Below are 23,055 nucleotides of genomic sequence, written 5' to 3'. Positions count from 1 at the left end.
AGCTGTAAACAGACAAATGTTTTTTTTTTGTTTTTTACTTCCAGGGCTCTGGGAACTGTACAAAGTGTGCCAACTTCCAGGATGGACTGTTCTGTGTGTCTCGCTGTCCACAAGGCGTGCCCGGCGAGGATGACACACTGGTGTGGAAATACGCAGATGAGATGAAAGTGTGCCAGCTCTGCCACAAAAACTGCACCCAAGGGTAAATATCATTGTTCAGCTGACCTGAGAAATGGCACTGCTGTTCTCCGTTACAAACATTTCTCTGTTGTAATGTCAATGCTGTAACTTAATCCAAGGCAGAAGGGTCAGTTGTGGTTCTGTTGGCATGAAATAGAGAAAAAGGTCAGCTTTCAGAGTGAAGCAATGTTTGCCAAGATAAATGATGAAATGGGATCAACAAGGAGGGATGTTATGGACTAAGATTAGAGGAAAATACCAGGGATTTCACATTGTTTGCTCTTTACAGAAATGAAAATAGAGATAAATGTCACATTCAATCTCATGTGAGGTAAATGAATTAAATAAATATTGATGCTTCTTTATGAACTTAGAAGCAAACAAAAAAATCAGGATAAAGATTCATTATTCCTTTGAGTTATTTTTAATGTTCGAAACAACTGCAGGAGGCTAGCTTTAGGCAGGCCTGTGCAGAGTTGGCTGGGCCCCTGAAAACCCCAGTGAATGGGCCCTCCCCAGCTGTGATTTATTGATGATATCACATGTATGTTAAATCAGTAGCACTGGTGCTAGCACCCTAGTTAACAGTTACCTCATTCTGGAGCTGGAAAGTGTGTCAAGCTATTATTGAGTTTTCATGCCCATTTCAACACATTTTCACCAATGTTTCTGCCCATGTTGACACTTTGTTGCACTTTTAACCAATTTCTGTATATTTTAACTAAATTCCGCCACTTTTGAACCCCTTTTAACTACTTTATCCAATTATTTTTGCACTTTTTAGCCCCTTTGACCCACAAATGCCACTTTTGCATCTACAGCATTTTTCTCACTATGATAACCATTAATTCCATTTCAACCCATTTTTTACACATTTAAACACCTATCCACATTTTTTCCACCAATTTTTGCAGCTTTTTTTCATTTTTGTTACCCATTTTTGTCTCATTTAATTAAATTTTCTGACAATTTTTGCCTCTCTTCGACTTTTAAACCATTTCTTTAGATTTAAACATTTTTTCCCACAATTTGACCGCCTTTTCACTACTTTGTCCTGCCATTTTTGCACTTTTTGGACATTTTTTTCTACTTTTTGCTGCAAACACATTTTTGCCACTTCGTAACACCTGTTTAGCTTTGTTTCCAACAATTTGTTCTGCTCTTTTACATTTCCATACCTAATTTTGTATATTACCTAATCTATATTAATGTTTCTGCCTATTTTTGCCAATTTTTGCCACTCATTAACCCCTCTTTTTCAAATTTTACCTATTTTGCCACAAAATGCCACCAAATGTTACCATTTACTACTTTGTGCAGCCATTTTTGCATTCTCTGCCACTTTGTAACACCTATCTACACATTTTTTGCAGCTCTTTTGCATTCTTGTAAGCCATTTTTGCCTCATGTAACCAATTTTTGCCACTTGTTAACCCCTTTTCACCACTGTTTCTGCCCATTTTCTCCCACTTTTTTGCACTGTTAAACCATTTCTTTAGATCTTTAACATTTTTTGTCACAGTTTCACCCCCTTTTCACTACTTTGTCCTGCCATTTTTGCACATTTGGGCATTTTTTTTCCAACTTTTCCACCTTTAACCCATTTTTGCCACTTTACTAACCATTAATGCAATTTTAAGCCTTTTATGCCACCTGTGACACCTATTCCCATTTTTTTTCTCCAGCTTTGGCTGCTGCTTGAATTTTTATAACCCATTTTGCTTCATTAAACCAATTTGTGTCACACATTAACCCCTTTTCACAACTGTTTCTTCCAATTTTGCCATGTTTTTTACTCCTAACCCATTTCCTCAGATTTTAACCCATTTTGCCACAAAATGTCACAAAATTTTCTAGTAACTACTTTTTGCCACTTGTAAACCTTTTTTTTCCTCTTTTTAGCTCTTTTCCCCATTTTTACCAGTCAACCAACCATTAAGGCCATTTTAGCCACTTTTAAACTCATATTCTTCTTTTTGTCTTTTTGCTATTATTCAGATTAAATCTAAAATATGGTTATCACAGATTTACTTTTCAGTCGACCATGATGCTGACCACCATGGGCCCCCTTTTTTGGCTGGACCCCAGAAAGCTCTCCCCTTAATCCTTCCTTGTGGGCAGCCTTAGTTGTAGGACAAAGCAATTAACTTCCTGCTGCTGATGCAGGGAAATAAAAGAAGGCAAGAGAAGATTTTGGGGATAACTTTGGCAACCCTATGGGAAAATAATGTACACAGGAAAACCTGGGGAGTAATTTTTCCACAGTAAAAAGTATTTTACTCAGAAATAGTAAAATTTACTCTTTATTAAGTATATTTATTACCAGCCACCACAAGGGTTGGAGTAAATAACACAGTAAATTCTGCTGGAGTAAAACTTTTAACCACACCCACTTAAGTTTCAACTCGGCTGGCGTCGCTCATGGACGGTCACAGCTGCAGCTCGTTATGTGTCCCAGCTGCAGATTATCCTTGGCAATCAAGATCTCCTCACCAGGTGATGAACCTTCACACACCTTTGTACTACAGCTTCTAGTCAGGTAACTCCTCTTCAATCTTTGACAATCTAGTGATTTTTCAGTGAGTTTTTGTTTCTTTTTTTTTGCCTTGTCTAACTACATTTGTCTTCTTTCTTTTGCAGTGTCGCTGTCTTTCTGACAGCGCTATTTCCAACCACCAGCTAGTACACTCACCATCATTTGCACTATTGTTGTCAAATAAACTTCTTTTACTTTACCACCTTGTCTCTTGCTCTGCTGCTGAGTTCTTGTCCTCATCACAATTGTTTCTGTAATATAAGAACACTGTCCAACAGGTATAGGCAAAAACATGTCTTTTGTTGTTACACCTTTTATAGGTGGAAAGGCAGAATTATCTATCAAGAGGAAAATGTAGCTCTTTATAAAGAGGAACATCGGTCTATTTAGAGTAAGATACAGCTCTACATAACCATTACCCAATTCTATATGGAGTGAAATTGTTCCGTAATGAGTGAACATTTTTATAAGGAATGAAAAACAGTTCTGAAAGGACTAAATACAATACTGTATTGAGAAAGACCAGCTCTATAATGAATAAACTATGGTCTGAATTACTCTGTAGTGAGCAAAATTACTGTGGAGTTGTTTTTATTTTGTTCATTGTGGAGTACATAATCATCATTTAGAGTTAAATAAAACACTTTTTAGAGTAAATACAACTCTGAAAACATTACTCTGCAAGCAGAGTGAATTTTACCCCAAATAGAGTGGGACCAAATGTTATATTTTTCAGAGTAAGATTTTACTCAAATTGAGTAAAATTTACTCAGGTAAATTTACTGTGTAGTTAAAAGTTGCTGCTTGGTTCATAGGGGTGCCAAAGAAGACACAAACCAAAAGTTCCCACAGGAGATTTAACTTAGCTCTTTTTTTTCAAGCATATTAAGATTTCTACATTTCTTTACCATGTTTACACATTCTTTTTGGTATTTTTTTTGGAGAAGCTAAAATCTTGCAACAAAAGAAAATTATGGAACAGCTTTGCCTACAACGTACTACATCAGAGAATATAGAAGTGTGACAACAGCTTTTGTTTTTTTTTTTTTTACTTTGATATATTTTTGTCCTTTATTGTTTAAAAGAGGGAAAGGGGAAATAAAACTACATTTTTAGTTGAAATGCAATGATTATGTTATGTCAGTTTCCTTCATTGTCATTTTGAAGTAAAGTAACAAAACCAACAATTTATGATTTCTGAATTCCAGGTAGAAACACAGGGTTAAACAAGTACAAAACTAATAGTTGAAGTGGCAGAAGCAGTGGTTATTAACAGAATCATCTGAACTACAAGTACTTAAAAAAGTGAAGCTAGTACATGTAGTACACAAAGTATAATTATAGCAGATACTGCAGTGATAGTACAATAAAGAATCATATTCTTTGCATTGATTTCATTACAGATGTCTCGGTCATGGTCTCGAAGGCTGCAAGGGAAGAAGGTAAGAAACACATTAATACTGATTTCTAGACACTGAAGTATACACTAACTTTGCTGCAAGTCAGCGTCCTAATTTCATCTCTCCTAGTTTATTAGATTAGTATAGGTGCACTGTTTCCTATCTGTGCTCCTAAATCGAATCCCATCTGTCTTTCAGCACTTCTGGTCTCTCCATGATTGCGGCTGGCGTGGTTGGTGGACTGCTGGCTGTTCTTATCGCAGGCCTGTCTGTCTTTGTGCTGCTCCGTCGGCGTCACATTAAGAGAAAGAGAACCATGCGCCGATTTCTCCAGGAGAGAGAGGTAAGATAAGAAAACTGAGTCACCATACTTGCAGGGACACATCAGTAAATCAAGCTGTCGAGGGGAGTTGATTTTGAGATGTTAGCTGTGTGGCTTATCAGACTGTAAGTGAAATATTCTGTCTTTTTCTCCCAGCTGGTTGAACCTCTGACGCCAAGCGGAGAGGCGCCAAATCAGGCTCTGCTGAGGATCCTGAAGGAACCTGAGTTTAAGAAAATCAAAGTGCTGGGATCAGGAGCTTTTGGTACAGTATACAAGGTATTAGCATGATTCAGGTTTGTGTCTCCTAACATCTTTTTGTCAAAAATTACACTCCTCTGCTGAGCGTTATTGCAGCTGGAGCTGAGGATACTGTATGTGCCAAGTTTACATAACCAACACCCGTCAGTGTTTCCCTCATCCACATCTGTTGTCAATTTTTCAATTAAGAGATGCATTTTTAACTTGCCAGATCATGCATGACTGACTCCGATCTCACATAGACTGCAGTTTGCTCATATATACTTGTTTGAATCTCATTGTGGGGATGTATGTTTGCACAGTCACATGTGAGGACATTTTTTCCATATGGGAATGACCCACTGGTCTCTGCAAAGTTAAATATCTATTTTAGGGGTGGCTTTTAGGTTAAGGTTGGAGTAAATCCCCAGACAAAGAATGTAGGTTACCACACTGCACTCTGTGGGTACAAAAACAAGTCTCTGTAATGGAGGACCTCTATCTGTGTGAGAACCACTATGACTTTAAGACCTTGAAAGTTTGAAAGTAAGCCCAATTTTTTAGAGGGCTGTATCAGTTTTTATACATGTTTGCAGAGTTACGGGAAGAATTCAGCCAATTTTCAGGCTTACGTATTAACTTTTACAGTTAAATAAATCTGGTAGCTCAAACCTTTGCCCTTTTTGACATTTGGGTTTGCCAATGACTAAGAGAGCAAAAATTGTGGAATTGCTCCAGAACATCACCTCAGTCTGAAGCCATAAAAATGGGTTGCAAAAGCTGGAAGGTCAGTCTTGTGGGCAGCGCCTGAGCGAAGTGGAGCTACTTAAAGTGCTTGTCTTTGCCACTTACAGGCTTGGTTTGTGAGTTTAAGTGTCTGCCAACATTATGAAATAGATCCCAACACAGATAGACCATTTTGTTAAAGAGTAACATCCTTTTTGTTTAAACAGCAACAGAAGTTTCTCTCAAATAAGTGTTGTAAAGGTGAATTTCAGGACTGGAAACCTGCATCTGTCTCTGCAGGGATCCTTTCAGTATCTTAGTAGGAAATTTAGAATTACATTTTGAGCTTGTAGTGGAAATAACAAGGTTTTCAAGTGAATGAACTTCAGATTTGAACAGTTGAGTACATGAATATGGGAAGCCACTGCTTACTCAGCTGATGTTATCAGCGCAGCGGCTGGTGGTCTACTGAAGCAATTCCTTTTATATCTCATGGTTGTTTGGACCTAAAAACTGGTAGAACTACTACCTGGTGGTTAAATGCTTCTGTGAGGTGTACAATCAGCATTTCCAACAGAAAAACACTGTACTAGGGTGGTAGGGATGGGCATTTCACCTTGCTTCCCGCCTGTGTGTTTAATTTTTTTGTCTATACTCTTTTTGCAGCATTCATCAACAGTGCTTTAACCCTTAATGACCTACCACGGGATGAATGAGAAGTCAAATAACCTTGTCCTTTGACCTACAACCTCCTAATCTAATCAATTAATTCTTGAGTCAGAGTGGATATCTGTACTAAGTTTGAAGAGAAACCTTCAAAGCATTCATGAGATATTGTGTTCACAAGCAAGCGATGAACATAAAGTGCAACGAGCTTGACCTATGATCTACAGTACATTTGGAAAGTATTCAGACCCCGTTCCCTTTTTTCAATTTTGTTGAATTGCGGCCTGGTGCTTGCCCACCAGGCTTTTATTTGGAGTTCATCCAAGTGGGCTTTCACATGTTTTGCACCAGGAAGAGGCTTCCATCTAGCCACTCTGCCATCAGCCCCAGATTGGTGGAGGGCTGCAGTGACTGTTGTACTAAAAATGTTGAACATCAAGAATTTTGGGGGAGAACATGCTAAAATATACAAAAATGATCTCTTTTTAGAAAAAAAAAAAAAAACTTAACAGCTCTCTTGATGTTCAGTCTCTGAAATTGAATTAGAATATAATACAGCTGCTCATTTTCTGTAAAAGATAAAGCTTTTTCAAGGTACACAGATATAAGACATTGGGCGTTATGTAATCTAAGGTGTTGGGTTTCGTTTTCGTAAAAGAGGTATTTTATAACATTGATATATTATAGTATATAATATTTAATGACTGGTTGTATATTAGGTTTTTAGAAATACCCAGTCACAAAGTTGAAGTAGAACGAAAGCATAGGACAGCCTCCAAGATGTGGAGAAGAACTGTGAAAGTAGTATTAAATTTCAGGTCACATACCACAAAAATGTTCTTAAAAATATCTCTTTGTCAAATGTTCTTTTATTTTCCATCATTCTAGGGGAAATCCACAGTCCTCACAAGTATAGACACTGACAGTTTTGTGGGTGTAGTTTCATTTTTGCAGTACATGCAGACCATGTCAGCGACTGTATTTGCGCTGTATACACCAACATTTGTATGTAAACACATATGGTCACATGATGTCAGATGTAATTACAGCATGTAAAATAACACACTTGTGTCACTACAGGGCCTGTGGGTTCCAGAGGGAGAGGACGTGAAGATCCCTGTCGCTATCAAGGTTCTGAGAGAGGCCACATCACCGAAGGCAAACAAAGAGATTCTCGACGTAGGTTCCCTGATTTATTACTACAATACTGAGTCAGAGCTTTAAAAAGAAATGTTTACAAGACATTTTATTCCCGTAAGTGATTCAGCTCACTGTGTGCTGCTGGTGGGAAGTGACGGAGGAAATATTAGTTAGTGACAGAGATTATTTAGTTATTATAATTTTGACGTACCTCGAGTGGTGCTCAGTGTGACAATTATGGCTTCCCAGACGTTAATTTAACTGTGATGTGCTACCTAATTTATAGCACATGACTACTTATTTTCTTTGTAATAAAGAGTGTGTCATGTTTTTAATCGCTGACCCTCTTACCAGTCTGTAGGAAATGGGATTAATTTACTTGAGTGTGTGGGCGCTGATGTGTAATCCAAGGCTGAGGTGCTGTGGAAAGGAATGCAGTCCAGTAGCTGCTCTAAAAAAGCAGCCTTTTTTAAAATGCAAACAGCTGAATGTGCATCCTGTATGCTGTGATTTCTGCGGTCGTGGAGCACAGTCACTGCACTTGGAAAGTGTGGTAGAAAGAGACGCAGGCTGAACTTTATGACATAGAAGTGCAGAGGCCGGCTTTTAAATGTGCTTTGAAGCCTCTTTGTCATCAGACTGAATCACAGAGCTCCTGAGAGTAAAATGGTCATTTGCTGAACAATTTTAATGCCATAATAGGCATACAGAAATTATTTGGGATTATATTAAAGTGCTTGTGACAGGAAACCTACAAAATAAAAGCCAATTTAAAGTGCTCTTAAGAGGCATTTTCATTCAGTCTGTATAGGGCTGGAGGTGTTCACCACACCTAGAACAGATCTTATGTTTGTTTTTCTCATACAGGACAATGAAAGCAGCTGACCTTTTCTGCAGTGCAAGTCTATTCGTTTTCTGCCAGTGTCATCCTTAACTGCTCAAAATAGTTGAAACAAAGGAGGAAGCCTGCTGTTTCAGGAGAGTGGATTGTTAACGTTGATTTTTTTTAAAGCTTCTGATCGGATTTTTAGATTAGTTATGAAAAGGCCTTTAATAGTAGGGGTGTAACGGTACAGAAAAATTTTGGTTCAGTATGTACCTCAGTTTTGAAGTCACGGTTCGGTACATTTTCAGTACGGTAATTGAAGCAAATAAATACAATTTAATTTATTTATTTATTATTTTGTTTTTCAAATTAAATTGTATTAAAATAAATAGGCTGAATAAATTACATTTAAATTATTAATAATGCTGCAACCTCCTTCCAAAAGTTCCTCAATGATTAAAAATATTAATTAACAAATACATATTTGAATTACTAAGTTATTTGATTGAGAAACCGACATATTTATGCCCATTCTTTAAACACTAAAATATCCTAGCCAACTTTAACTCATCATCATACAACCGTGCATTAGCTTGTTAAGTATGCTGATTAGCGTCTATCCTGCCGATTTCAACACGGACTTTAGCACTGGATTACTTTTTTAACCAATGGGACCTACTACAAAGTTTGGGAGAACTTTTCTTAGCCCATCTTGGCAGATAAAGGGGTTAGAGCAGTGTGAAATCTGAGGATAACTTTACCTATGACGCAGTTGCAGACATGATGGAGTCCTCTCTCCCCCTCCTTCGAGGCTGAAGGTTGAAGGTTAGAATTAATTTGATTCACAGAGCCAGAGCACCAGTGTTATAATAAAAGCGATCTTAAATCATAGAAAATTTACAACCGGCTGGTAAGACTTTTTGTTGTTCCTCCTCGTTAAAGTGACGTTCTTGTTTGAGTGGTGCTTTTTCAAATGCTTTGATTGGTCTGCTGGACAACAGGTTGTCAGAGACACACCTTATTGTCTATGTCCACTGTTGTATTTTACTGGGAAACAAAGTGTTCCTAAACAGGACACTTTTATCAGGGAATATTTAGATTGTTGATGTCGTTTGCCTTTACACCCCTACTTAAAGTCTATAAAAACAAAACCATCAGCAGCTAGGCTGTTTGTCCAAAGTTGTTCTTAATGTCCAAAACTGTGGCTATGGGGTAGGTGTCAGATACACCCTTAAAGTATTTTCCATGGCAGGCATTAACACTTTTTATAGTCAACAGGCACTACCTACACATGGACAAGACAAATCAGCAAATTTATAAGAGATACTGCTTTCACCACAGGGGGCACCAAAAACAACACAAAACAAAAGTTTCTACAGGAGTTTTAAAGAGCTTTTCATGTTAGATGAACCAAATAAAAATATGCTTTGCTAAGGTAAACAGCCGCTAACAAACTTATCACTGTTTTTCACAAATTTGATCAAACTCAAGCTTATGTTGTTTTTTTTTTTTTGTTGTTTTTTTTTTTGTTGCCAGATCTTTGCTCTGCTTTTGATACAATGGGCCATTGTATTTATTGGACAGAATTGAGAAGTATTTGGGCATCCCTGCCCAGGTGCTCCAGTTATTGATGTCTTACCTGCCAGAGATCTCAATGCGTCTTATACAACACTGCATTATTTGAGTCCTGTGTTGTTTGGCATGGGGTGCCACAGGGGTCTATACGGGGTCCACTGTTGTTCTCACTCTATATGACTCCTTTAGGTCAGATTTTGCATCCTTTTGGATCACTTTTCATTGCTATGCTGATGATTAATATGCCAGTAGTCTTTCAAATCAGATCAGATACAACTTAACTTGAGGCCTGTCTGGCTGCTGTTAAGAGCTGGTTATCACCAAATTTCCTGCTACCAAACCCAGCTAAGACAAAGGGGGTGGTTATTGGACCAGCTAGATTAAATCATCTGTATGATAATTTTACTTTTATCACTGGGTGGCTGTATAGATTACTGCAATGACAGAGTTGAGAATTTTGGTGAGATTTTTGATAAGACCCTTTGTTTGATTTTCATATGAAAGAGGTGACAAGAGTAGCTTATTTTCCACCTCAGAAATATCACTAAGATTAGATCATTTCTGTTGTTTCTGGATGCTAAGGTCCTTAGTCACACTTTTGTTTCTTTGCGATTAGATTATTGTAATGTCCTTGTGTCAGGCTTGCCAAGAAGAGTTTTCAAAGTCTGCAGATAAAATGTTTTTAGGTTGTTAAACCTTATTGCTGTCAGTTGTTTTGGTTTTTACCAAATAAAAATGAATATGTATAAATCTATATATATTTTTCTATTGTAATTAAAATTGACACTTCTGAGATATTATTTCAGTATACTATATATCATATATGAATTAGACTTCTTTTTTTATCCTCATGTAAAACATAAGCATTTTATATTTTTCTGTCAACTGATTGCACCCAGAAAGTATCAAGTATTTAATTAAGGATGTTTTTGAATGCATTTATTTACACGACAGGAAGCCTATGTGATGGCCAGCGTCGAGCACCCCCATGTGTGTCGCCTGCTTGGTATCTGCCTGACCTCCACGGTGCAGCTCGTCACCCAGCTGATGCCCTATGGCTGCCTCCTGGACTATGTGAAAGAGAACAAGGACAACATCGGCTCCCAGTACCTGCTCAACTGGTGTGTGCAGATAGCCAAGGTGAGAAAACACTCGTAAAAGTGTCAAGTTACATGGGAGAATGCATTCAATAGATGCAATCTGTATAGGGCTGGAGTTGTTTACCACAACTGGAACAGATCTTATATCAGTTTGTTTTTTCTCATATAGGGCAAAAAAGCAGCTCAGCTTTTCTACAGTGCAAGTGTAGTTGTTGTTTACTTTCAGTGACATCTTAAACTGCTCAAAGCTATAAATAACCAATCAAACAAAACAGTTCTTAGCATTTAATGGCCTTTATTGTATCTGATGGAGCACTGTTTTTGTTGTTGAATAGCATAGAAGCCACATTGAAAGGACACTGCGCTTATATAACAATCCACTTGTTTTGTTTGAATAAAGGGTATGAACTACCTGGAGGAGCGGCACTTGGTGCACCGTGATCTGGCAGCACGAAATGTCCTGGTGAAGACTCCTCAGCATGTTAAGATCACAGACTTTGGCCTGGCCAAACTCCTCAGTGCAGATGAGAAAGAGTATCATGCAGATGGGGGGAAGGTAGGTAGCAATTTACACATGCATACAATACAATACAATACAATACAATATATAATATAATACATAAGTAAAATAAGAATAAAGTAAATAAATAAGTAGTAAATAAAGTAAAATAATAATAATACAGTGTGTCTTTAATGCATAATTTTACCTTAAATATATTTTGTCTGACAGTTATTGATTAGACATAAATACAACAAGATATAATAAAAAGCAAACAAATACAGAACCAGCCCTGGCAACCTAATAGTTGTTGTATTTATTCAGTATACATAGTAACATGTTTCAGTTTGAGGCCAGCGCCAACAGGCTGATGATGCCAGTGATAACTTTTTTTGCCTCAATCTGGTACAAAACTAGTGGCTTGTAAGACGGATGGCTTCCTGTAGATGAAGGGATTTGTTCCATGTCATGAAAGATGGTATTTCTGTGTTTGTAGTTTTGCTCTAGATTGTATCTTATGTAAGGGCGGCAGTATAAATAGGTTTGTCAGAGAACTAGGTTCTTAGAGAAATGATAAATCAGATAAGTTCCTTCTCATATAAAAACACCTTCTTACATCTGAAGTCACTTTGTCCTCAAAGGAAAATATGTAGTGCTTGTGAATACCTGGAACTACAGGGTGTCTGATATACTTCTCTCTGTAATACCCAAATAACATCAAAAGTGATTAATTTCTGATGTTTATATTCTTTAGATTAGCTTCTCAAGCATGCATAATGAACTATATTAATGTAGTACATTTTTACAGTATCCAAACTCTTATTCTTAACTCTTATCTTATTCATATTTTCCGTTTTTTTTAGATCACCAACAAGATAGCAGTCTTTCCTGATAATGTTTTACAATACAAAGTTTCAAATACTTCTTATTTGTCAACAGAGGAGCAACTGTGGAGACAATCCAGCTTTTTGAAATTTATCAGGGCAGAGCTGGACAGGAGTTTAAACGTAAAAATGTATCAGTGATGAGATATTCCAAAGCTTTTTTTTTTTTGGAGTTAAATGTATCGTTTTTCCTGAAGAGCTCTCCAGAAATGGAACAAACTGCCTGTTAGAGACATTAAAGTATAGATATCCTTCAGAAAACACCTTCAGTGTATCTTCTGGAAACCTTCCAATAAGCTTTGTTTGACACTTGGTGTGATGACAATAAATCTTGTTTAAAATACAAATGGTATAAAGCTTTATTTAATTCAAACTTATGTTAGACTTCTGCAACATCCGACACTCAATTAACAATTCAAAGTTTTTGTTTTAACCATGGTCAGAGTTTTTCACTCAAACTAATTAAATGAGAAGTTGCATGTGAACCTTAAATGGTTTAAATATGGCAAAAAACAAACAGGGATGAAAGCCCCGGGGGGAAATCAGAGTAAATGCAGGGTATTAAAAAGTATTAAAAACATCAATTTCCAAAAAACTGAGGCTGTTAAAAGTTGTAAAGGTCTTAATTTTAAACGCAAGGTCTTACATTTTTTTGATGTTTTCAAATTTTATGTTGGACAAAAGAGATTGTCAGCCAGTCTTTCAACTTTGTTTTTACATTAAGTTTTAAGCCACATTTGAGACTCTGATGGAACTCCACCAGCTCCGATGTCAATCTGCACGCTTGTTCTGACTGGCACTTTCAGTGCACTCTAAAAGCTCTGCGGTATCTCTAGCTAGCACATCAACTATGTGAGCGGGTGCTTTTGCATGTTAGATAATGCAAGATAAAGATTAGATAAAGTTTTCTGAGAAGTGCTTGGAGGAGAAGGTATCACAGCTGAGGCTTGGGCTGGTGCTCGTTAACATTTTTACAGGATTTTGCAAATTAAAAGCAGCTTTTCATCACAGTGCTAATATTGGCAGCTGTTTTTAATTTTAGTATTAGTTTTAGCCTTTAGATTAAATGCATTATAGTTTTAGTCACATTTTAGTCATTTCTACTTTTTATAGTTTTAGTCAGTTAAAGGTCTTTACTTTTAGTCCAAATCTGTATTTCCTTTCTTATATCTGGTACCAAATCATTTTAGTGGGTTCTATGCACCCTGTAAAACCTGGCTTCCCTGCTTTCTACAGCTGAGAAGCAGAATAACTACACATATGTTGTGTTTTGACCAATTTACCCACAGTTGATATAGATTTTGGTATAGATTTTGAAAGTCCGGTGAAAACTTAATTTCATTTTAGTCCCTGTTTAGTCATCTCGACAAAACTAAACATACTTTTCATCAGATTTTACGTTTTCAAAGATATATTTTTAGATAGTCTTACTCTAGTCTTTTTTCGAGTCTTGGATAAAAGGTGGTAGATAAACATTTTTAGTCAGAGTTTTAGTCAACAAAATTAACGCCGTTCCATTGAAGCTTCTGGCTAGGAGTACTAGCACAGTCTGTCATGTTAGCACTGTTAGCATCTCAAAGGAAGCTTTAGTTGCATACTACGATAACAAATACTATCTGAATTTCACTCATGTTGTTGTCACATTTTTACCTTGCAATCTGCAAAAAATATGCTCATAACTGTGTCACCATCAAGTTAACTGGTTAGAAGTTGAAAATGTAAATGGGTCTTAAAATATATTGAGATGGTCTTGGAAAAAGATCTTAAGAAGTGTTATTTTTAATGTCGGTTTTCTGCAAATACCCTGGAAATGCATGCATGCATGCATACATCTTATTTTACTCAAATTTGCCGTAATGACATGTTCATTTTGGTGGTTTCTGGAGATCTTGAGAAATCAAAACATAGATAATGAGATTAAAAAGTCCAGATGTCAAGAAAACAACCAAAATGTACCTGTTATAATGACAAAATTGAGCAAAACAGGCTATATGAATATATTACTGCTTATGGCTTCCCTACATTGATGGACTTTTTGCGACATTATTTTCGGGCACACATTCATGACAAACTGAGTACAGCTCTGCAGCACTCTTTTAGGTCCAACCCACCAGTTTAGAACCTCTTGTATACATGGAAATATATGAAGCATTAAACCATTTGGATCGCTTCTCGCTGTCTATTTCTGAGTCCCATCTGGCATTTCTGTATTAAGCACTTGAAGCTGCATGCTTTTATGCATCATATGTGCCAAAGCAGAGTTCAGTTGGGTTGACCACTAGGGGGCAGCACTTAAACTATACATTTTACATGTGAAAAGACTGTGAAGGATTTTATTTTTAACGCAAGAGAAGCTCTATTACTGTAACTAAATAACAAACTTTCACTTTAATCGCTGGATTATCACTTCTTTCAGGCTGGCAGTGTTGAGATGACACCACTGTTTCAGTGTGCTCATAAACCTTTGTTCATTTGGTTTAAACCTCCTAAACATACAAAGCAAAACAATCTAATAATAAATGGAGCAAAACACTACAGTCGTTAAAAGTCTGCATTATTTTTGGAAAATAAACAGATCTGTTATTGGTCCATCCAGATTTAACAAAGGAAACAAGGATGGTGCAAATTTACTGATGTTTTTTATGTAGTTAGTTATTTTTTTATCTTGTTTTTTTGTCACAGGTGCCGATTAAATGGATGGCTCTTGAATCAATCCTGAACAGAACGTACACTCACCAGAGCGACGTGTGGAGCTATGGTAAGTCTCCTGTGTGTCTTGTGTTGTGACATGCTCTGACTCAAACCCAGTGAGGCCTGCTGCCGTCTGAGCCTGTGTGATTTCAGATATGTAAAGCAGCTGTACTCTTGGGCATTGGTGACAGCCTCAGCGGAGAAATATTTATTCATTTCTCTGTAAAGTGTTTTAACATCAAGAGAGGAAGCCGTTTCGAAGATTCAGATAAGATGTTGTTTTTGGATCTAATAGGTCTTGTCAACATTTTACAGCGCGACATGAGAGGGGAGAACATCTTGCTCACATCTGTGATTTTAGGACACTGGTAGCACACACCTACACACCAACAGTCTCAGATGGACAATATCACGTCAAAAGAGATTGTTACCGACACCCACATGAAGAGGAGAGTACATTTGCACAGATGCCTAAACACACATACACAAGCCAAACACAGCACAGCTTTCTTGTGTGGGCCAGCTTCCAAATCTCCTGAGGGTTTGATCATTGCCTTCCGCTCAATATGGCAGAAGCATCAGTAGACCCTGGCAGAAATGACGGGCTTCTTTCTCTCCTCTTTTTCCCTTCTTCAGCTCCTCCAACACAGATACACATCCTGCTAACTCCCACTCCTACGGCCCCAGCCAATTTGTCAACAGAGTTATTTTGATACTGTGTGATATTTGTCGAGGTTACATCCTGTCACTCTCATTTTTTTCCTCTCTCATTGGGAGCAAAAACAAAGTGAATGACAGCTCATCAGGCCAACTGTCCTTGTTTTTTTCTGTAGGAGTAACAGTCTGGGAGCTGATGACATTTGGGACTAAACCATACGATGGGATTCCAGCCAGCGAAATAGCTGGTGTCCTCGAGAAAGGAGAGCGACTTCCTCAGCCACCAATCTGTACTATAGATGTCTACATGATCATGGTGAAATGTAAGAGGAGCACTTTCTCTGACGTAGTTGAAAACATTTCACTCTACAAACACAGCTGCAGCAGCTAATTCATAAAAACTTCCCTGCTTATAAATGCAAATGTTTCATCTCATCCTCTTGTCTTATGCTAATTTTTCTGTACAGGTTGGATGATTGATGCAGACAGTCGACCACGTTTCAGGGAGCTAATAGGAGAGTTCACAAAGATGGCTCGGGATCCTTCTCGTTATCTGGTCATTCAGGTAAAACTTTACCAAAGACGAGACACAGTATTTAAATTAAGCTTGTACAGTTCTACATGGGATGTCATAATGTGAACATGGAAGTATTCCTGGTAAGCTAGAAGAAAGGCCAATGGGACTTTTTCATATTATGATGGATAAACTCTGCTACCCAGGGGCATAGCTAGGGATTTTGGGCCCTGGGTAGTAGAGCTTAATCGTTATATTAATTAGCAATATTTTAACTATGGTTAAATTAAATGTATTATTTCCTTCACGTTAGTTTATGTGTTAATTACCCTATTCCAAAAGTATGAGATAATATTACATTTTAGTTTTCTAACCCCCACATTTGAAAAATAATTACAATAATGCATATTTCCTTACCATTTACTTTATGCACCTTACAATACGCCAAGCTCTTTCATGCTTGAACAAGATGCCAACTATTTGGTTTTGTTTATCTCTCATTTCTTACCTAAAAACAGATCAGAGTTTGTCCAACAGGTCAAATCTTCTGCCTAAGAATAAATCTGTTCTCTAAATCAGCCATTGTACATGCTAAAAGTCAGCATTAGATTGATGTGACGCCACAGATAAGCATCTGCTACTGAAATTGGCTCATGACCGCATTATTTGCCCATGGTTGATATATGTGGAAAGGATCAATACTGGCCGATGCCAGTGTAAATCTGATGCATCTGTGTATCCCTAATTATGACACCGAGTTGAATGCATAGTGTCATTACAGAAATAATTGACCATCTTGTGTAATGATAGCCTACTGATGTTACTTAATGATATAATAATCTTGTGAAGAAATTTTAATATTGTTACAGTTGTCTTTTTTTCAGGTCAAGTTATAAACCTTCCCTTTGATACATTTTTAGCAACCAATAAAATAGTACATCTTGAACCCAAACCATCTTAATTACCTTGAGTTGCCCGCTGACCTTTTTAAGTTGTGTAACCCAAACTCCCTGACAAACCACTTGACTTTGAAAAGAGGGAACTGAAAGTGTAGAAATGCAAGCTCATTTCCAAGTTGTAGATTTTTTCCTGCAGCACTCTGCTTGATGATGAATCGCAGCAACCCGTTGGACACGTGACGCTGACTGTGTAATTTCTATTTCTGCTCCAGGGGGACGACCGCATGCACCTGCTGACTACCTCAGACCCAAAACTGTTCCGCAGCCTGATCAGCGGGGAGGACATGGAGGATGCTGTGGACGCAGACGAGTACCTGGTGCCACAGCATGGCTTCTTCAGCAGCCTGAGCACCTCTGTCACCCCGCTGCTTCACTCCACGGTAAGATGCAAAGAAAAATGAACAATCAGAGGTTTTGGCTCAGGTGTGTCAGTCCATCTGCCTCCCTCCCCGGTGATAACTAACACACACTTATAAAATGTCTCTCTGGACTGATTAAAACTCTGTTTATAATTCACAAAAGGGATAAGTCATTCCTGGTTAAAGCAAACAATCAAGAAAACTGGCCTCAGAGTCCCTCACTGAGGATACTGAAGACTTCCATGTATGGAGAACGTCCACAAGGTGGTGTCATTTCACTGAAGATGCATCCTGCTTCACTTGTAGACATCACAACATTTTCTGTCATTGCCCACAAACAGTTATCATAATAAATTAATCAATTCAAGTTAATCTTTCCGATGTTCAAGCTCTAAATCTAGGAGCTCAGCCTAGTTATTTAGGTGAAAGAAAAAAATTAAAGTAGATTCAATATAAATATATAAGAAGTTTTAAACAATGACAGTCGCTTACTTTGTTCACAATATTCCCTTTGAAATATTCCAGCTGGAATCTGCTCTTAAATTCTCACCGGTTTTCATGCTTTTCGCTAAAATATATTCAAGTAAAAAGAAAAATGAAACATCTCTATCAAGGGGGGAAAAGAAAAGAGAATACCAGCTGTGGTGGATGTTGAATTTTTCCCATGAAAAGACGCATTAATTGATCAAAAAATCAACTGGAATGCATTAGCAGTGCACACCTTACTAACTGTTTGAGATTTAATATTGCCATTTAATCTGAGTTTGGGGAAATAAGATTTCTGTATTAGTCATTAAAACATGAGTCAGAATGGAAATAATGGCAGAGCCATTTTTCGCCTTGTAGAAATCAATTAGCCTTCAGTTGAAGCAGCACAATTCTGGCTGCTAAACTGCAGGTGATCACACAGGGAGTAGCGCCGTACCTAACCTGAACCTGGCTGAACCTGCCTGCCCTCTTTCTGTGTCACCACTGGGACTATTTCTCCTCCTTCTGACCCCTACCCACTCACCCTCATCATCGCCCCCCCTCCTACATTTCCTCCCAGGTGCCGTTTGATGAATGAGCAGAGCTTGTCTTCCTCAGGTTCAGTAGAGGCCATGCGTAGGTCTGGCTCTTCTTACCTGGGATCACTGCCGGACACTGACAGCCTGCTTAGCTCGTATAAGCGTTAAACCTTGATTACCTTTGCAGGCAAGCAGGCAAACTCTTTAAAATCTTTGTCCAGCAAAAGCTCAGCATAAGCCTGCTTTTGTGATATCACAGCTGGGGTATTGCCCACCGTGGGTCGGGACATTTTTCACAGATGGTCGCTCTTTCAGTGTGTTTAATTTCCTTTTCTTGTTGAAAGTAATTGCATTGCCACAGCTGTCACTCTCTCCTTTTGATTCGCTCGGTTTCCATGGTTTTCACCCTGTTCACAGTAGTTTCCTCTTGAGAAAGTGACAGACACCACAAAGCTTGTCATTTTGTCTGAATGAATATGAATCTGCTCGGTGGACGTTTACTTTGATCTGTATCTGTTTGCACTGGTTGCACAGGTTTCATTAAAAACATGTTTTCTCTTCCTATTCAGAGGAGCTTATTGTCCTCTGAGAGGCTTTAAAATGAAAATCAATGACTTAAAGAATCACTCTCCTTTCAGAAAACTTGTTTATGTATTGAGGAAGGCAGAATAAAAAGAATCAAAGTGAAATACAACAAAAAGAAGTGATTGGCTCATCCAAAAATTGAGCACAGGGGCAATTGTACTAAAAATGACTCTCTAGTTGCATTTTCAGACCGTCTTAATTTTCATCTCCCTGCCCTGATTTGCTGTATTTTCACCTTTAAAATTAACACATGTTTATTTGATATTATTGCAGAGTACGAACAGCAGCATCGGAAGGTGTCATGGCAGAAATGGCTTAATGGTGAGAGAATAATTCCATTACATTGCACTTACAACTGGTATTTTATTTATTCTCTATTATGTTTATTCTTTTGATGCTACAGCTTTCAAACTACCTTTTGTTGCAGAACACGTTCCCAAGCAGAGATGGCAGCATGGTTCTCCGGTACATTCCTGACCCTACAGACAAAAATTTAGACGACGCCTTCCAGCCAGCTCCAGGCAAGTTTCCTTCAACTGCAAAGCCCCTTAGTGGCACCTTTTTTGTTTTTGATGCCATTCAAATGAAGCTCAGTAAAGCAAGTCTTTTTCCTGCTATTTGATTCAGTGAGTTATGGGAGCATCTAGTGGGCAACTTAAAGACTACTGCTGCAGCTACATAACATTTATTTACCTTTAGCTCCTGTTTCAAAGGTTTTCCCTCAGCTTTAATTTATGAATCCACTTGTCTCTATGGCAAGGGGATGTGAAAGAAATAGAGCATTTGGGGGATATTAAACACAAAAACATGAAATATTCAGGCACCACCTCTGTATTAAATTCAATTTTAGAAGATTAGTCTTTTGTCTTTTTCAACAACTGACCATTAGCCAGTAGCCTTCTGAATACAAAGACTTCTGAATGCTTGGTTTCCTGTTTTATTTGCTTTTTCATCCTTTAATTGGGTTTATTTTTTCAAATGTGCCATTTGGTTATGATGGAACATTCATTTCTTAAAATGAAAAAATTTCAATCTGCTGAGTTTCATATTTATACAAGGTTGATCAGAGTCTAAAGTCCTATATCTTTTAAAACCATGATAAGTAACATAATGTATTGGGACCAACCTAAAAGATGAATAAAGGAAGAAAATCTTTATATCTTTGAGTAAAAAGTTAACCTTTTTTTTTGGGAATAAATATTTAATATTTCTAAGCTGTATATTTACAAGTAAACAAACTCAAAACTGCAGAGTTTAAAAAGTCTAACATTTACAAGAAAAAACTTGAAATTTCCAAGTTTAAGAATCTTACATTTTGGCCCTGGAAGCTCAAAAAATGGCAGCTGGGATAGGCTACCTTCCCCGCCAACTTGAATAGGATAAGCAGTGTAGCAAATGGATGAATGGAACTCAATAATTTCAAGTTTTTAAATTGTGAATTTTCAACAGTGTAAAGTAAAAAATTTACAAGAAGCCAAACTGAAAACAGTGGTTGGATTTCCGTCTTTATAGTCTGGAAAATTCTATGTTATGGTTTACATACATTTACAACTTAGTTAAAAACAAAAATACATATATTAAAGACTTTTCAAATTTAAGAATTTTAATTTTTTTCTTGAAAATGAATGGATCTTCTTATTTTTTTCCTAGAGTGGCCCTAGTACACTGTCATAATAATGGATAGTTTATACATAGATTTTTTTGTCAAAAACAAGTGTATATAGGCCTATTATGATGGGAATTTGTTAATGAAAACAATTGAAACTGGTGTGTAATTTTTCCAAGTGGGTCATGGCGGGGCTATGCCTTTTTTTAAGGTATGATTATGGGGGCTAAGGAAATAAGGCTGGAAGCCACTGATTTACAGTAATTGAATACAGTGTAATTTTACTTAAAAAAATCGTCAGTAGTGCAGTGATTTTAACTACTCTCTAATACGTCTAAGATTAGTCTTATTTCATTTTTGTTGGATTCTTGCAGACTACATGAACCAGAACGGCGTCTCAGATATGATGAACCCCGTCTACCAGCACCCTGGTCCTCCTCGAACCATCCTCCCCACCATCTCTTCAGACGACGCAGAGTCAGAGTACCTGAACTGCTTTAGAAATGAAAACAATGGACCCGAGTACCTCAATGAGATCCCATCCCCTGCTGTCCTCCCTCTCACATCCAACGGCACGGTCCACAGCGTTCAGAAATACCAGCCGCAGAACAGCATAGACAACCCAGATTACCAACAGGACTTTACTCCCACCTTCAAAACTCACACTAACGGACACATCCCCGCAGCAGAGAATGCAGAGTACCTGGGACCAGACTGAGGACTTAGTGGATTAGAAATAGAAGCGTTCTGACTTTCCACTTAGAAAGGGCATTGATGTCTTGGCTGTGAGAGCAAAGCTAAGTGGTACTACCAATTATCAAATACATTGTATCCTTTAAGGAGATGTGAGACTTTGTGCAGCTTTCTGTGTTGTTTGCATGCACACAATCCCCCTCCTCTCATTCCAAAGATTTTTAATCTCAGCACCAAACTATAAACTCTCTCTTTAGCAATGAAAGCTGGCTGCAAACACACTCCTTAGTGGCTCAGAGTTTTTCCTGCCAGGCTCACTTCTCCGACATGCAATCAAAAAGCTACTCTCTTCGAAAATAAGCAGAAGAATAAAGAACAGAAACTGGCAGCTCAACTCAAAACCTAACCTAAGGTACATGTGTTATAGCATCAAACAACAGGAACAAAATCACTCAACAGCATCCTTCTTAATAAACACACAGTGGTGCTTACTTGCTTGATGTGAAGCCTTTAGGTGCTTTCACTGTGATGAAGTCAAGATGATTAAAGGGAGCTTTAAAGAGCATAATGCTGACTGTTTGGGTCCTCAGAGGCCTGACGACACTCATCTTTAAAGATGAGGAAACTAAATGTTGCGATGTATAGAATGTACAGTCCATTTAAAGGGAAATAGTGTTGGATTGTAAGGTTTAAATATGTTACCTTTATGCTCTAAGGCAGTTCTGTATGTTGAACATAAGATACTGTTTCTTTGAGGAAGAGTAGGGATCTGTCAGCTTATATCTGACTTAACACTACATTTTAGAGCAATGGCTTTGAACTGGTGCTTTGGGACCCAAAAGTGGGTCATGAAGCAGTTTTCAGTGGGTCACGACTAGGTGTCTGAAAAAAAAATGGTGACAAAAATCCTGAAGTCCTTATTGGACATGCATCAATGCTTTTTATTTTACCCTGTTTTACTATGAAATTGGGTAAATTTAAATGTTTGATCAATATTTCAACTAATTTATTCCTTCTTCTGGCAAAAAATGGCTACTTTTCCCATGATAATGAATTAATCATGCTCCAAACTACAACATATTCAATTAACTAAACATGTGTTGTTTAAAATTGTTTGGAAACTTGGGTTGAGATCTTTCATAAGACAGACTGGTAGGTCCTGAGGTCAGACCGGTTGAGAACCACTGTTTAAGAGAATGTAAACATCAACATAGCAAGTAGGACTGTCACAATACAAGATTGTTAAATTACATATGTCTTGAGTAATTTAAATGATTTCAGTCCCTGTTTTGATACCACAGCAACAAATAAAGAAGTCTTAGGCACCCAACATAGGGCAACTTCCCGTTTTCAGTTTCAGAAATTGCAGGAAAACTCATGCGCACTGTCTGAATTGCACAAAAACATTATGCTTCCAATATATGCTGCTCTTTAGACCATACATTCCCAAAGTCTGGATTGGGACTCAAAGATGGGTTGCAGGAAATGTGAAATATATCCCACAACATTGACATGTAGAACAATCTTTCTGGCACTTGATTGCACAAAATAAGCATTTTAAAAAACTGTATTGTTAACAAAGCCCAGGGTGGACATGCGTGCATTTCATTTCACCCTATATCCAGTGATAACATGTATAGTTTGGCTATTTTCTACAGACTGTGACACATAACCATGGGAATGCTAGCTTTTTTCCCCAAGATAGCAAAAAAAATAAGAGGAGCTCATTTACATGCTATAGTTGCAAAATAAAGTTAAATAAAAAATATGGATGCCCAACTGCTTTAGGCTTCTGGACATTTTGGATTTTAGCCCCTTTTTTTGTTTTTCCAACACATTATCATTGTTTTTTAGTACTTATGTATTTAAACAGTCATTTAAAAATAGAAA

General features: G+C 37.6%; 1 protein-coding gene across 1 annotated transcript in view; it reads left to right on the top strand.

The window, feature by feature from the left end:
- The window catches only part of egfra (epidermal growth factor receptor a (erythroblastic leukemia viral (v-erb-b) oncogene homolog, avian)), a 70,753-nt gene extending 48,640 nt beyond the window's left edge, over nt 1-22,113 (top strand). Inside the window, exons 15-28 of the mRNA XM_041802825.1 lie at nt 45-202; nt 4,120-4,158; nt 4,315-4,459; nt 4,595-4,717; nt 7,151-7,249; nt 10,566-10,751; nt 11,112-11,267; nt 14,777-14,852; nt 15,619-15,765; nt 15,910-16,007; nt 17,128-17,295; nt 19,140-19,187; nt 19,294-19,387; nt 20,847-22,113. Of these exons, the coding sequence (XP_041658759.1) occupies nt 45-202; nt 4,120-4,158; nt 4,315-4,459; nt 4,595-4,717; nt 7,151-7,249; nt 10,566-10,751; nt 11,112-11,267; nt 14,777-14,852; nt 15,619-15,765; nt 15,910-16,007; nt 17,128-17,295; nt 19,140-19,187; nt 19,294-19,387; nt 20,847-21,190 (1,881 nt within the window). The 3' untranslated portion in view covers nt 21,191-22,113. The remainder of the gene's footprint in view (nt 1-44; nt 203-4,119; nt 4,159-4,314; nt 4,460-4,594; nt 4,718-7,150; nt 7,250-10,565; nt 10,752-11,111; nt 11,268-14,776; nt 14,853-15,618; nt 15,766-15,909; nt 16,008-17,127; nt 17,296-19,139; nt 19,188-19,293; nt 19,388-20,846) is intronic.
- The last annotated feature ends 942 nt before the right edge of the window (nt 22,114-23,055 follow it).

The sequence above is a fragment of the Cheilinus undulatus genome, linkage group 13 (genome assembly GCF_018320785.1).
Source record: "Cheilinus undulatus linkage group 13, ASM1832078v1, whole genome shotgun sequence".
NCBI lineage: Eukaryota > Metazoa > Chordata > Actinopteri > Labriformes > Labridae > Cheilinus > Cheilinus undulatus.
The sequence above is the reverse complement of the archived record's forward strand: the minus strand, read 5'-3'. Positions and strand labels throughout refer to the sequence as shown.